This window comes from Myripristis murdjan, chromosome 24 (genome assembly GCF_902150065.1).
Source record: "Myripristis murdjan chromosome 24, fMyrMur1.1, whole genome shotgun sequence".
Lineage (NCBI taxonomy): Eukaryota > Metazoa > Chordata > Actinopteri > Holocentriformes > Holocentridae > Myripristis > Myripristis murdjan.
In genome coordinates, this window is record NC_044003.1 from 25,340,333 (window position 1) to 25,356,113 (window position 15,781).

The window sequence follows — 15,781 nt, forward strand, 5'->3', positions numbered from 1 at the left end:
CATCTCTTGCCTCAATCTGCACTTGCTCGCCACAAATGACATGGGTTTTCAGGAAACAACCGCAAAACAAGCCCGAGAGGGCAGACAAACGCCCCAATCAACACTATTTATTCTGCAGGGGGGGAAGAGGGGGAAAATCTGTGAATTGATGTCATGAGCTGAGAATCAGGAAGCAGGTTTGAATATGATGCTCCAATCTTCCCAATCTACCTCTTTATGCAGGCAGAAATGCAGAGCTCTCTCGAAATAACACAGCAGATGGTTTTTCCAGCGAAGACTCTGCATGTGATGTTCTCAATCAGATGTTATTTCTCTCTCGAAACAGGCAGAAAACAATGCCTCAAAAGCAGCACTTCCTCTGCGTATTTTTACATAAAACAAAAGACCACAAAATGATAACTTCTGCTTGGCTCTGCCCCTGGCTGTTTTTTTTTTTTCCAGAGCTCTAAAGGTAGTGAGAGACCAAATTTACTGTAGGCGTGTTTTCCCTTGTAAAACACGGAGAAGGAAAGCCACTTGCACTGCATATACAGGCAGAGTGTAATGACACCGTAATCCTGCCCTGCCTGTATTGTAGCTGTCTCATTAATTAACACTAGGTGTCACTAAGACACACACTCACAGGAAATAACAGTGACCACAACAACGGCAAATTAAAAACTCAGGTACACTGAGTACACAAGTCAAATAATTAGACAACACTGTGTGCTATCATTCTCTGACTTAGCCAGAATTTGAAAATTTATTGTGTAGACTGTATTTTTCTGAATTGAATGATCTTGAATTCAACTGCAAATAAAAAACAAAGAATTTGAGCCATTTTTTCCTTTTTTAGATGCAACTGATCAGTGTACAATGTATGTTGTTTATGGTGCAGGGGCTGCTCAGTCCTGTAGGATCTGCTTTTAGATACCCATGACCTGCTCCACTAACCCGGTCACTAAATCCTGAGCCACGGAGGAATGTTTAGGTCATATCCCAGAAACAAACACCGCCTTCGCTGGTGCAGGAGTGCCAGGTATGCTACATGCCTCTGCTTTTGAACCAGGCCAATCCTTTGGATGCCTGGACTTAAATGCTGAGGTTTATTTAGAGCCCAAAAAATTACTGTTTACAGTGTCAGAGGGCTGTACAGGCCTGACAAACAGGATGACACCCCCAGACTTAACCCTCATAGCAGGCAAGAAAAAAAACTTAAAAACCCACAGATCAAAAAGGGAAAAAGGGGAGAAATCCTGAGAAGGACCACAGGGAAAGGGGACTCCTTCCTGGCCAGACAGGTGTGCAACAGGTGCTGATCCTGTGGGCAAATTATCAACAACTGTGATGCACAACTGCAAAAAAGAAAACACATCAGCAAACATAGTAAAAGCACAAATATATAGTTGTATATTGTGAGTTTGGAATCCAGCACAAGTTTGTGTGGCTTATGTTTTAATAAATCAATGAACTGTGCAGTGGCCGGACAGGTGAGTGTGTGATAGATGGGAGTAGCTGAGATCGTGACGCCTGGACAAAGCAAAGCGCTCCATCCTAGGCACCGCCCTCAGGGCAGCGCAGTGAAGCCTTTAGGTCGCCTACAGGCAGAGCATACCGGAGAGAGTGGCATGGCATGAAAGGCCGTGGCATAATGGGATGGGAGCTTGTGCATGACACTGGGCCGCTCAACGGGCCAGATTGTGTGGTGCTTTAGACTTCTAAAGAGCTGATACAGTCGTCTGGCCTCTTATCAGGCCAGATAATGCCGCTATTTATAGATAATCTATGTATTGAGTACAGATGAGTCTCTGCTATTACAGGAGATCCACAGGGAGCATTGGACTATTTTGCGCATTTGATCAGGTCTTTTCTCTCTCTCTCTCTCTCTCACTTCCTCTGTCTTGTTGAGTCTCCACTGCGGTCGCCGTATCCAAAGTTTTGTTTTCACAGCAAGCAGGAAGGCAGGTGATACTGACCCGGGTCATTCTGATCACCAGCTGCCAGTCCAAATGTGTCTTGTTTGAAGATTAATACAATGATACAGCCAAGTACAACTGTGTACAAAGGCCAATAAGACTTTGCTTTACTTTTCATTTCATTTCTATCATTTTCATTTTTCTGTAGCATAAGAGATGGTTATACCATAAGTGATATCTATAGTGGTATCACCTATGTTCAAATCCTCCATTACTATATAGGTAATACCTGGCACTTTATCCTGCATTTGGCTCTTCTTGTGGTACTACAGTAGGTGTATAGAAAAGATGGATTTTTTTCCCTATTTATTTATTTATTTATTTATTCATCCTTTATTAAGCCAGAAAGGCCCAACTGAGTGTTGACCAGGACCTATAGAGAGTTCTGGTAAAGACAGTAGCACAATTAGTTTCAGGGGAAAAAAAAAAAAAAAAAAAAAAAAAAAAAACATCACATGATAGCACACAAAACAATACATAAAAGCCACACATGGGAGCGATACCCAAACACTGCCCACCTCAAGTCAAGAGATTCTGTAAAACAACTTGTTTCCTTCCCAGCGGTTTGTAAAAGTCCTTTAAAAATATTCAGAGAGAGGGAAATATTTCCAAGGTAATGATATTTTGCAGCTCATTCCATACCCAAGGTGCCAAGGTGTTTCACCAAGCTCTGAGAATGCCCTGGGGACATTTAAAAGAATCCGATTAGTAGATCTAGCGCTATAGTTGCTTATCTGAAAGGATAAAAGGCTTGAGATATAAGCAGGTAGTTTACCTAACAATACCTTGGCGATAAAGAGCAACATGTGTATTTTTCTCCTCTGGTATTTTATATGAATCCTAAAGATCAAATAAAATGCAATAGTGAGTATGTGAGCCTGCACTTGTTTACAAAACATAATGAATTCTGATATGCAGAATCCATTTTTTTTTTTTTTTTTTTTAAAGTTAGAATAAAGTTGCATGCATGTAAATCACGTCACCATAGTCTAACACAGGTGGAAATGAGCTTTGCACAATTTTCTCTCTGGCTTTAAATGGAAAACATATTTTAAACTCAAAAAAAGAGGCCCAGTTTAGGCCTAAGCTTTTTCAGAAGGTTATCACTATGCATGTTAAAAGCCAACTTTTCATCAAACCAAATGTCTAGGTACACTCCTGATCAAAATCTTAAGACCAGTTGAGAAATTGCAAGAATTTACATTTTGCACTGTTGGATCTTAAGAAGGTTCTAAGTAGACAGTGTGGATACCTGACAGAAAATGACACTGAATCCACATTTTTGCCAAGATTTGGGCTTTTAAAGGCTGTGGTCTTAAACTTTTGATCAGCTGATGAACAGCCTACTTCAGTTTAATGGTTGTTTGCAATAAATTGCTTACTCAATTTTTTTTATTTTATTTATTTATTTATTTTTAATCTCACTCCCATTTCTTCTTTTTGCATTTTGAAGCTCAACTTAGAACCTAAGATCCAACAGTGCAAAATGTAAATTCTTGCAATTTCTCAACTGGTCTTAAGATTTTGATCAGGAGTGTATTTGTAGGCAGTGACTCTTTCCATACATGGACCCTCCAATGTCAATATAGTGTGATCAGCTGCTTCAGAACAAGAGCGGGTGAAGGTCATAAGTTTGGCCTGTGTTCTTTGGCTATATCTGTGTGTTTGTAAGGATGACATGATTAAACTCCTTACTGCTAGATAGATAGATAGATAGATAGATAGATAGATAGATAGATAGATAGAAACTTTATTAATCCCCGCAGGGAAATTGCAGTGCCATAGCAGCAGAAAAAAACAGCCACACACAACACAATAAAGACAGTAAAACCACATTAAAACAGACTAAGAAGTGCAATAAAATAAATAAGTAGATAAATAGTAAAATAAATAAAATACAATACAATAAAATACAAATAAAATACAATGTTGTCCCCAGTCACAGCTGTTCACTCACTGAAAGAACAGCTGGATCAAAGTGTCAGCTACAGGGAAATTTGTTGGTGTGGTTTAAGAAACATTTGCCCTGAAGAATTCACTGACTAGTGTGAGACAAAGGGGGGGAGGTTAGGGAGAGGCAGACAGAGCCAGTGGAGAATCCTGATAAGTCAGCGAGGCATGGCTCCTGATCTTGGTCATGCCATCGGATCTTTGAGCTGAGGGTGTGGATTACACACCTCACATGTCCCGGCTCATGTAAACATCTATGTGGGACGCTCAGCACTCTTGCTCACGTCATGAGCAATTTGTTCTCTTTCAGATGACTCAGATCACTTCCACCCACCCACACTACTACTATCTAACTACTATCAATGTATCAATGATTTTACGTGTTTAATTCAGTGTTATTTAATTTTGTTTATATTCTCATTTTCTGACACATGTCCTAATATTCATTGGACCTTTCTGACTTGATAGGAGTGAGTCTCACCCAAACCAAGTCTTCTGATGCAACCCTTAGGAATGTTGCTGGGCTGATGCTGAGCTGAAATGCTGTGAGAAGTTGCATCAGCCAGGATAAAGCCAAAGTGTATGCAAATCCATGAAGGAAATGACAACACAGTCGGCCAATCAGAGTGTGAATTGGCTGGAGTGACGGCTCACTGCCCAATCCCGTTGATAGGTGGGGGCGCACGCGATTTAAAACTTGAACCAATTGTTTGGCGACCTTAGAGCCTCATTCAGCGCACCGAGATCTGATTGGATGAAATGCATTGAAAGCTAATCCTATTGGTCCCAAGCCGTGATGCGGACACGCCTCTCTGCGCTGAGCTGTATAAATATGAGAGCACCGAGTCGCCATGTTATCTAGGAAACACTCTCACAGTGACGTTGTGTCTTAGCGGGGCCCAGCCCAAGCCGACAGGACGCTTTAACACACCCAAACCAGCCACTCGTTCGCTCTTTTAGTTGAAACGCGTTGCCACCGGCTGGCTGGACGGCTGGCCCAAACCGCCCGTTTACCATTTTCCTGTTTTGACGCGCGAGCCAAAAGGGCTACCATGGATTTTTAAGGCATAATGCGGCGACACTAAGGCACCGGCATGCATCGTGCAAGGCAAAATCAACTGCGTATTTCCATCTTCACAACTGCTAAGCAGTTGGGCTCCAGTGCCGTCCGCGGTATACCTGTGAGCCAACCCGTGCCTCTGCTCCTCGACCGGAGGAAGCTAACGTTAGCCAGCTAGTCATCTGATTAGCTCGAGAAGCGATCAATCGATTCATCTGAACGTCATCAACCCCACCGATCAAAATGAAGCCTCAAGACATCATCGCCGGGAAGACCAGCGTCTGGATCTTCGGGTACGGGTCATTGGTGTGGAAGCCTGACTTCAAATACAAGAGGAGCAAGGTCGGCTTTATTCAAGGCTATAAGAGACGTTTCTGGCACGGAGACAACTTCCATCGTGGGAATGATGAGCTGGTGAGTTAATGGCTGTGTGCTTGTGTTGGCTGAAGGTGCTACTGTTCGCTGATTTTGGCGCATCACCGTGTTGTTAGTGCTAAGTTACACCCTGATGTGATTGCTAGCTGCTTGGCTCCCATTGCATCAGGCGTTGCCCATGACCCACTTCTCCTCTCTTTTTCCTCCGCAGCCCGGAAGAGTGGTGACGCTCATAGAAGATGATGACGTAAGTGGAAAGCTTCTGCATCTGCTGGCCCCACTGATGATGCTGTGGGGTTTTCCAGCATCAAGAACTGCATGATACAGCATCCGAGTGACAGGATGGGCCCCGACTAACATGTCTGCCTCCTTTCCTTGTTCACAGGCGAGCACTTGGGGCGTGGCGTTCGAGGTCACAGGCTCCCAGGTGGAGGAGTCCCTGAAGTACCTGGACGTGCGCGAGACGGTTTGCGGCGGCTACATCACCAAAACCGTGGAGTTCTTCCCTCACGGGGAGAGCCAGGCCTCCTCGGTTCAGGCCCTGGTGTACATCGCCACCTCTGACAACCCCCTGTACCTGGGGCCGGCCAGCTCGGAGGAGATCGGCGCCCAGATCGCCGTGTGCAGAGGGAAGACGGGCCACAACCTGGAGTACCTCCTCCGGCTGGCCGAGTTCATGAGGAGATTCTGCCCGCATGTGGACGACCCCCACCTGTTCTCCATCGAGGCAGCAGCCCTGGCCGTGGTGCCCTTCCTGTTGGCTGCCCAGTAGCCCGTACCCTTTGTTTCACTACTGTTAACCAGAGCTTATAGTACATACATACACTACACACACAACACTGAGGCTTTCCACCTGTCATGCTTGTAATCCAAGTTGAGATCCTCATGTCCTAATGTATGTTTGTGAAAATGTGTAGCTCCAGAATCCCATTGGGTGTCCTAAAACCAGTACAGTGCGACTGCAGCATGATACTAAGTGTGAAAACGGTTTTTACCTGAGCATGAGTTCCTGTATTTTTGTTGTAAAATCTGGGAGATGTTTGTGCACCTGTCACCAAAGTTGGATCTCATTTTATCTGTAGATTATTCTGACTTGGCCATCAGCCTCCGTGCTGTTTTGAATAACAAGGCATTCGTGGTTTTTATTTGCACAGTTCAGATTCCGTCCAGGACAAATGTCAATTGTGGAAACTGACTGCTTTTATTTGTTTTGCTTTTTTTTAAAAAAAAGAAAGAAAGTTTGGACCTTTGCTTGAAAAGGTTTGCTTGTGGCACCTTTTTCATCTACTGTAACAGCAAGTTCCAATAAAAGGTCAAAAAGACTTTGTTTTCGTTTTATTGCATCCTACTCTGGTATGAGCCAATGAAACCGAAACTCAATTCTCCAGCATGTGAAATAGTATGTAGTACAAATATAACCTCATCCTTCACTGATTGCACTTTATAAAAATCACCTGGTGGGGATGTGGTGTGCATTATAGCCTTGGCTCCCTGCCAAGAAAAATTTTCAGCTACACCATTTTTTTTCCACCTTAGATTTGTTTCTGGTGAGGAAAAACAGACAATGGCAATGTGAAATTGGTGTGAGCAGCAGAGGTGCAGCTGGTAAACAGGGAGCAAGTGTTGATATATCAACATCCTTCTATGGTGAAGCCAGAGAGGCTGATAAGAATATCATCTACTGGCGAGCACATGGCCCAGACCGTGTTGCACTCGCACATCAACATGAGGTATAGGTGCAGACGTTTGCTGGAAGTGTCCCACCACGTGTATATATATTTGGCTGCCACACGACGTGCAGTATGCACTCACAAACATACATTGGACACTCCCAGCTATTGGCTGGAGCAGCCTGTGTCTTGGACGTGACTCAAGTCAAAGAGTCTGTCGAGGTGCACAGGCTTATATAACCCCTGGCTGGGAACAAGCTCAGACCTGGAAGTCCTGTGTTTACAATCTGCTCCGTGGGCATGTCAAAGGGCATCAGGAAAACTGTGCAGACTTGCTCATACAAAGGAAATCTTATAGGCCCTGCACCAACTCACATGAAAATACAGAACTATTACCAAATATAAAATGTATTCAAGTAATTTTTTGGAGTATTACTTAATGTTTCAGCCATTTGAACCAAAGCTTGTATCATTGTTTTATCCCATTACAGATAAATTACATTTACAGCCAAACAGGGTGTAATAACTTAGAACAGTTAAACAGTTTAGATTAGACTAATGAGCCGTGTGCACGCTGCCTCAACCTCATTATAGTTGCCTTAGGCTGCGCACACACTGAGGTTTCTGGGACCACTGGGAAACTTCAGATTAAGGACTATGTTTTAGCAGTGATTAAAAAAATCCTGGTGTATTAAGAGTGGATTAGTGTAACGAACATGAGTAAAGAGAGCAGATCAAGAGCGCGGTGGCTCTGCACTTTGCGGTGATGTCTGACTTTCGCACGACAAATCTTTTGGATCGACTGCATTTGCAATTCGCTGCAGTTGCAAATACATGGTGCTCATGCGGCTTTCTCTGGTATAGAGACGTTGTGAGCCAATGAAAGTATGACACTGACACTTACAGGGTGTGGACAAAATAGTGGAAACGCTTCACTGAGGAACAGTAATAAAGGCAGTGTCAAGTTAAAGCCTTCGATGGTCTCCCTTCATCACATTTAAACATCATACTACCTCAACTGGAATTAGTTTTCCACTTCCTTTATCCTGCAAAGAATTCCATTGTTTGTTTCTATTGTGTTTCCATTATTCTCTCCACCACTAGTAAATGGACAATGGAGTTCAAGTTCACCCAACCGATATCGCACGTCACTAGTGTGTTCAACAACACTAATGAAAGAGCTACTCATAAAGAAGAAGATATCAGGCAAAAGTAGGCAAAGAGACTGATTTAGCACTCATTTATTTTCAGTTGGCTTTTCCTGTTAGTAAAATGGCAGATTTATTCATATGTACACATGACCTATAAAAATAGACAAGCAAATGAGGAAAAAACCAGAGGAAACGTTGCTCTCAATATTATGTACATCAATATAGAACATCATATTTCGTCACACTATTAACACAAAACAAACAAACCTATGACAGATGCGGTGCTCAACTCGGCACACTGACGCAAAGCGCTTTTTCTAAAACATCGATGACATCGTAGAGAACCAGACTTCTCCTCAGAAATATAATTATTTTACCTTTTTGAAAAATAAAAATGGCTTCAATACAATTTACAAGGTGTTTAACGTGAATTATTTCTCATTCACACTTGTTTTTTTTTAACTTAACTTACATAACTAAAGCATTAGACAAGCAAATGATCTATGTCTGGATTCATAAATTTAACGTTAGCAGCACTGCCTTTAACTAGTACCCTCACTTTTGAATATGATGTTAAATTTTCCATTCCATTTTTCGATTGGACAAAAAATATACATTACTGCTTTTAATTTACCATTGTAATGTAATAAATTACACGGACAAAAGCTTTTCAAAATGCCAACATCTGCCATATCGATGTGGGTACTCACACCTTTCATTACAAAAATAAGAGCTTTAGTACAAAAGCTGTAGGCATCATGTTTGGTATGGTAAGGGTTCACATTGAGTTCTGAAATGCAAATTCAACCACCAGTTGTGCACTGAGCATATCTATGGAACAATTAACTAACCTACATGTATAAGCATCGATAACACCAAGAATCAACAGGCTAATGGAAGACATGGCTCAGTGCATGTGACAGAAACACCTTTGGCTCACTACCATGGCAAACGCAAGGTTTTCAAAGCCCTTTTATGCAACGCGTGTTGGTTTTTACGTCATCGTCAAATCACAACTATCTAGCAAATCAAAGACCTCTGTCAGAAACGCAAAAAAGTACAGTTTGTCTTCTCGAAAAGCACTTGGAAATACTGTCGTCACAATGCAAACAAAATACTCAAGGCGGATTCTTTCCACTGACCTGGACACATGGAAATACAACTAACACAACAAATGCAGAGGCTGGGAGGGATCATCATGGGTTGCACCTTCAAATGATTGTGTGTGTGTTTGTGCAGAGGGTCCTTTTCGTTGCTGAGCCTGCAGGCAGAGCATGGTCCTCCGGGTTAACAAGCCTCAGCTACTGTAAATACTGTATTCCCTATCATTAGTTCAGGAGTAGGGCGTCTGTGGGGATCACAGTGAGAGCAGGTCAGTTTTATATATATTTATATGTATATGTATATGTGTGCGTGTATGTGTTTGTTGTCAAAGAAAGCGAGATAAAATTGTGCGCTTGTGTGCAGGCATCTGCGCCTGTACGTTTGTGTGCACTATCGAGCCCCCGGGCCACCAGGGCCCTTCCCCTTCCTGGCTGGGACGTGGCTGGTGTGGTGGTGGCTGTGGGCCAGCTGTTTCTGGGGGCTGGGGGTGGAGGTGCCACTTTTGGCCTGGGGGGAGGAGCCTCTGCTGGGGTTGAAGGCTGGGCTGGCGCTGGACCGAGCCAGAGCAGGCTGCAGGGGGCTGGCCGCAGAGAGGCCCGCTGGAAGGAGGGGGTGGACATGAAGATATTAGTGTGAGGCAAACCCGTGTTAGACTGAGATCCCACTAAGAATAATTCACTCACAATACAAAAAAGGGGGTTTCTTATTTACCACCAGTGCAGTCTGTTCATCCAGATGGTTTCTGTGTGATTTGGTGGGGTTTCCAGACTGCCGCATGGCACCACAATATAGTGGGACTAGATAGGTATTCATTTGTGGAGCTCAAACAATCCAAAACTCAACAGCAGCAGCTCTTTCCAAAAACAATCACATGGATACCTGATTTCACCCACAGCCTTTGGGGCCCAGAGTTTCATTGGTAACTATTTTCTGCTGGAGAACACCTGCTAACTGTATCTATGCACCTGATTCATACTTAGTGGGGAAAGATAGATACAGTTTGCCAGTGTTCTTCAGCAGGAAATAGGTCCCAACTAAACCTGTCACTACAAAGTGCTATGGATTATGTCGGGTAGTCATGTCAATTCATGACTGTTTTTTGCTCCACAAAGAAAAACCCATCCAGCCTTGTTTAAGTGGAGAGCTGGGGGATCGGGAAGAGTGTGGCACATTGGAAACCATGCCAAATCACCTAAAAACTACCTGGATTGATAGCCGGCACTATGAATAATTAGGAAATGGGTGAAGTGTTCCTTTAAAGCGTTGACTATGTTACTCTTTAACAAAAGTTTTTTTATGTCAAATTTGAATTTTTGCGGAGCTCTGCCGCAGATGTTTTACAGGCATTACAGGTGTTGCATAAATTCAGATTTATTCAACATAACCGTTGGCAGAGGACTGCACATAGTTTGCGGCGACATGCAGACATGAATACAGATGAAGTGTGACCCTGGTTTTAGCTGATCACTCTGGTGCTAGAGGCAGAGAAACTGTGGGTATGCTTGGAGTGTTTGGAGACTGCAAACACCATCAGCCTTGAAAGGTTTAAATGGTTGCTATGGCAGCCGGTTGATCAAGCACCATCGAGCAAGTAGCAATACCTTGTCCAATTATGGTGAATCAGAGAAAAACAGAGAAAGGGCAGCATGGAAAAAAATGAAAGGTACATTGCTGTGAACCACTTTATGTACCATGCTAATATAAACTGCACTCAATACACAAATTAGAGGTGGAGTGGGTTTGACTCCTGTGCTCATGTGATACACAAGTATAACAAAAGTGGAACTATGCAAGACTTGGGCCCCTTCCTCTATGTGATGTGGACTGATAGCATGCATGGATGCATTTGTGTGACTCTGTGTGTGTGTGTGTGTGTGTTTTCTAACCTTTTGAAACGCTGTAGCCATAGGCGGCGTATGCTGCCGCTGATGCAGCTGCTGCTCCAGCCATAGCTCCTGCCATTGCTGCGGCACTGCCTGCTGTTGACTTGCGCCCACGTCCTTTCCCTGCAGACTTGGCCCCGCCTCCGGATCCCTTGGGCCGTCCCCGACTCCGCCCAGACCTGCCCCTGCCAGGACTGATGGTGTCCTGGGCTGAAACGCCTAAAAAGCGAGGGGAACGATGCAGAATAAACAAACATACTAAGTATTTTTCCTATCCTGCATGATTAATGATGGTTCGCTTTTTTCTGATTATTTTGGCACTGCTGATTACCACCGCAGAGGCATTCCTTGTACGCAAAGATGATGCACAGCAGCTGAAACAGAGAAACCTGCTGGCTCATTCATCTCAAAATAAGGACAAGAGGTTTTCATGTAGAGAAATCGATACACATTAATCATTTCCCCAAGCACAGGATTTAGGAAAAAAGGAACGGTTATCTTATTTTCCATCATGTCTGCACAGTCAGAGTCAGAGCGTCTGTTTGTCTGTCTGACTGGAAATGTGCCTAATCCTCCAATACCGCTACACCTTCTCCCCCCTCTCTGACTCCCTCAGTCTCTCCACTGGTCTGCATTTTTTTCTCCCATCTTTTGATCCAGAGGCTGTGGTGCAGAGTGGGCCCATTTCAAAACCATACATTTAATACCGCAACTCTTTTCTAGGTGGAGATGAGCCGATTCTGTCATAACATCCGGGTATGGACTAAAACCCCTCCACTAATCCTCCACCCTCCCTTTGGGCCTAAATTTCCCCATTTCTCCCTTTTACCCCTCAGACCAAGTGCACCACTTCCTCCCCTCTCTTCCAAACCTTTCAGTACTGCATAATCTGCATCCCTGGATGCAGTGACCTTCTCTCAGCTCACTAACAGAGTCCAGTTAGTGGGAGCCATTAATAATCACTGCTGGTGGGAGCCTCTTACCATGACAGCTAAACCCCAAACGGCTCCCAACAAACCAGCAGATATTTAGGAGGGCTTATTTCACTGCAAAGCATCCTAAGTACAGATATAGAAACACCATATAGATTTACAGGCTATTTGGATAGCAGCGTCCATAACATGGTGAAGCAATGCAGCCAAAGCAATGTAAAACCATCAGACATCTGCATAATCAGCGCACTAAAATATATGAGGTAATACACACTAGCTGCTCCAATGGACAAGGAGCTATTAAAACATGAGTCCTGATAGGAAAGGGAACAGGACATTCTCCACTTCTGTCTGCAGTAATCATGACCTTCATGTAAGTCACACTGATTTCCCTCACTAGCGTCACTTTAATGCGATAATACTATCTCACAGACAACACAGTTTTGTTTTACTTGGCAAGTCTGGTGCACAGCTTGCATGTACAAAGAATAAGAAAAACAGGGTACTATCAAAATGGAGATTTTGAATTCTCCCTCAGTTATCAATCAAGCATCATGTTATTTGAGTTTGGATAAAATGCATTAAAGGGTTTGACAGGATATTTTTTTAATTGAACCCGCCAATATCCAGTATATTAGGTTGATGGACAATTGTTATTTTCATGCTAAAGAAAATCTCCATAAATACAATGACATCATTGTATTTATTGTATTTGTATTGTATTATTGAATTGTATTGTATTTATGGATAGATTTTTCCTATGCATTTCAGTCTACTGGAGTAGCATAAGGACGCTGGAAAACAGGAAGCCCAGTGAAACCCAAACAAATGAAATCATTAGGCTGATAGGGTGCGGCAGGGGGAGTTACAAATATTCAGTTCACTCAGAAATTTAAAAAAATATTTAAAAAATGATCCATATGAAGCTATGTATGCATTTATTTTGTTTTTGTAATCCAATGCCTTATGGTAATTGTATGTGTTGGCTTTGTTTTTGCCATTTGACTACCTGTAAATGGTGAGAAGGGTAGGCGCAACAAGCATAGGCTTCATCCTACACCTTTTCGGTTATTGATGAATATTTATATGCATAATAGTGTACTCTGTCATTTATGTGAAAATAGAGACCAAAAAAACAGGTTTTGGTGCTGGTTTTAGAAACTTGACACTGTTCAAATAATATCCTTATTTCCAGTGTATCAATAGTGGATAGCACTGACTGACTGATGCATAATTTTTAATAAAGGTCCAATATATCGGCTGTGCCATATGTCCTCTAAATAGTCATATGTCAGCTCAAAACACAAACGTGGGCCACTTGTCCTGCAATCCAACATCAATCTGGTATTTCACACTGAGCTAATTTACTAATTTGCTCTCTCACCATTCATATTGTCAGAGACCGATCCAGAGATGGAGGCAGGGGAGTTGGTGGCCCGGGACTGCGGTGCGGAGGACACGGGGTCGTCCACGATGACCAGCATGTCGCTGCTGCTCTCGTCGGCGTCGGCGTCCGGGGGCAGCGAGCCCGGCTGCAGTTCGCTGCTCAGGGAGATCTGGCCAGGGAGCGGAGCACACACAGACACACAAGGCTGGGAGTCAGCACCACGGGGAGCAGAGGGACCGGGATCGTACGGTTCAGGGCAACCATAGGGGCACGGGGCAGGGGACAAAGAACGGAAGGAAGGAAAGGACAGAGGAATAATGGGAAGGAAGGATGTGAGGAAGTGGATGGCATAAAGAGAGGAAGGAATAAGGGAGTACATAAGAAAAGGAGAGAGGACAGGGGGCAGGAATGAAGGAGAGGCAGAATGAAAAGGGAAGGAAGCAATACATAATAAAGGAACGGATAGTGAGAGGGGACAGAGGTGGAGGATGGGAGATTCAGCGGGGAGATGAAAATGAAACAGAATATAAAAACAAAATGAGGAAGATGCAGAATAAGAGAGTGAGTTTGTGGATGCAGCCCAAACTGACCTGATGGAGAAGCCCCAAACCATCCATAAGTGCTATAATTATTAACTGAACTCGCCCCACATGATGCCTCCTCCCCTAAACTTTAGCTTCCCTCACCTCGCTGAAGGGGCTGGGCATGGCCGAGTCCATGTCGACGCTGATGAAGGAGTCGTCCCCATCGGCGGAGAGGTTGGAGTTGTCCGCCGAGGGGGCGTGGGAGATGACAAGGTTCACCTCCTTCCTCCTCTTGGTCTCCGACTCCTCATTCTTCTTCTGCAGAGGGTCCGAGAAAGAGAAAGAGGTAGGGAGAGAGAGAGAGAGAGAGAGGGAGTAGGGGAGCAAAGACAGATTGTCAAAGAAAGCAAATGTATCAAGGACGTTTGTCTTCTATCAGCAAACTCATTCTTTTAACTAAAACTGTCACCCTCTTGTTTTTTTTTTTGTTTTTTTTTTGTTTGTTTTTTTAAATCCCATCCCTTTGCCAACTTGGACCTCCCTCTTTTTTGTCCTCATGTCACTACTTCCTTCTTTACATCCCTCTTTTGTTTGTTCCTATTGTTTTGTTTTTTTCGCCTATACATCCTTCCTGGACTGATTTGAATTGTGGTTTGAAGTTTCTGCTGATCGCGCTGTTGTTTACCTTCTCGGCGTACTTCTCCCTCTTTCTCTTGCGCTCCTTCACTTTGCTGCTTTCCTCCTGCTGCCTCTTCTCCTCCTGTCTCAGACGCACTGCAGGAAAGGATACAAACACTTTTTTTTTTTTCCCCCACTTGTATTTTGTTACATTTTCATAGCTGGATATATTTACGAAATGCAGCTGTGAGGTTCAACTTTAAGGAAATGAATTCAAGAGAATGAATGTGAGCCAACGTGCTATCCCCACAAGTATTGTGATATCAAAATACACTTTTTCTTGTTTTGCGTGTGTATTCAAACACTCACACTTCTTCTCCAGCTCGTCGTCGTCCAGAAGCAGGCTGACCACCTCTTTGGGTTTGAGTGTGTCTGGTTTGAAGTTGCCGCCGGATATCACCACCCTTTGGATCTTATTGAACAGAATCATTCAACTCTGTTATTTAATGTTTGAGTTTAATGTTTTAATGTTTGACTTTTTCAAAATTTCTTTTCAGGACTGACTGTATGACAGCTGAACATGAGGTAAACACATATTTTGAATCTCAAAAGGTGTGTTGATACTGGTACTGTCAGTACAATTTGAATCAAATGAACCCGTGTTATGCCTTTTTCCGCATATGTGCCGTTTTAAGTGCAAGTGCTTGTGTTGCAGACCTCGCTCTTCTCCTTGGCGCGCTGCAGGATCCTCTCCTCGATGGTGCCCTGGCAGATGAGGCGGTAGACGGTGACCTGCTTGGTCTGGCCCAGCCTGTGAGCCCTGTCCATGGCCTGCTGGTCCACCGTGGGGTTCCAGTCGCTGTCATAGAAAATCACCTGGAGGGAGAGGAAGAGAGACAAAGACAGAAACTATTTACTGGTTTGGAATGAAACATCTGACTGGGAAAATAATAATATGAATGAGGAAAAATGATCAAGCACATCCCAGTTTAAGGGCAGATAGAAAATATGCGATATGCTGCGTTAACTTTGTGGCAGTACATGATAAATGGCAAATTGAACGTCTTGTTTTCAATAGAGGTAAATTATGCCAGGAGCTTTGCAGCAGTTGGATTTTTACAACCTTTTCCTTCGACTGTGGCAGGAATGGACAAAACAGATGTTGAAAAATG

General features: G+C 43.5%; 2 protein-coding genes across 3 annotated transcripts in view; one reads left to right on the plus strand and one right to left on the minus strand.

The window, feature by feature from the left end:
- The first annotated feature begins 4,748 nt into the window (after positions 1-4,748).
- On the plus strand, positions 4,749-6,662 carry chac1 (ChaC, cation transport regulator homolog 1 (E. coli)). Its single transcript, XM_030046885.1, has 3 exons — positions 4,749-5,379; positions 5,552-5,587; positions 5,726-6,662. Exons 1-3 carry the CDS (start codon positions 5,209-5,211, stop codon positions 6,110-6,112), a joined length of 594 nt encoding a protein of 197 aa, XP_029902745.1. The 5' UTR covers positions 4,749-5,208; the 3' UTR covers positions 6,113-6,662.
- A 1,574-nt stretch (positions 6,663-8,236) lies between these two features.
- The window catches only part of ino80 (INO80 complex ATPase subunit), a 45,825-nt gene continuing 38,280 nt past the window's right edge, over positions 8,237-15,781 (minus strand). The window contains exons 31-37 of one of the 2 annotated variants that reach the window (XM_030046879.1): positions 15,327-15,485; positions 14,979-15,081; positions 14,677-14,765; positions 14,154-14,309; positions 13,465-13,672; positions 11,152-11,367; positions 8,237-9,864 (exon numbers count right to left, since the gene is read on the minus strand). In XM_030046879.1, the coding sequence (XP_029902739.1) occupies positions 9,656-9,864; positions 11,152-11,367; positions 13,465-13,672; positions 14,154-14,309; positions 14,677-14,765; positions 14,979-15,081; positions 15,327-15,485 (1,140 nt within the window). In that variant the 3' untranslated portion in view covers positions 8,237-9,655. The remainder of the gene's footprint in view (positions 9,865-11,151; positions 11,368-13,464; positions 13,673-14,153; positions 14,310-14,676; positions 14,766-14,978; positions 15,082-15,326; positions 15,486-15,781) is intronic. The other variant, XM_030046880.1, reaches the window with a different exon arrangement.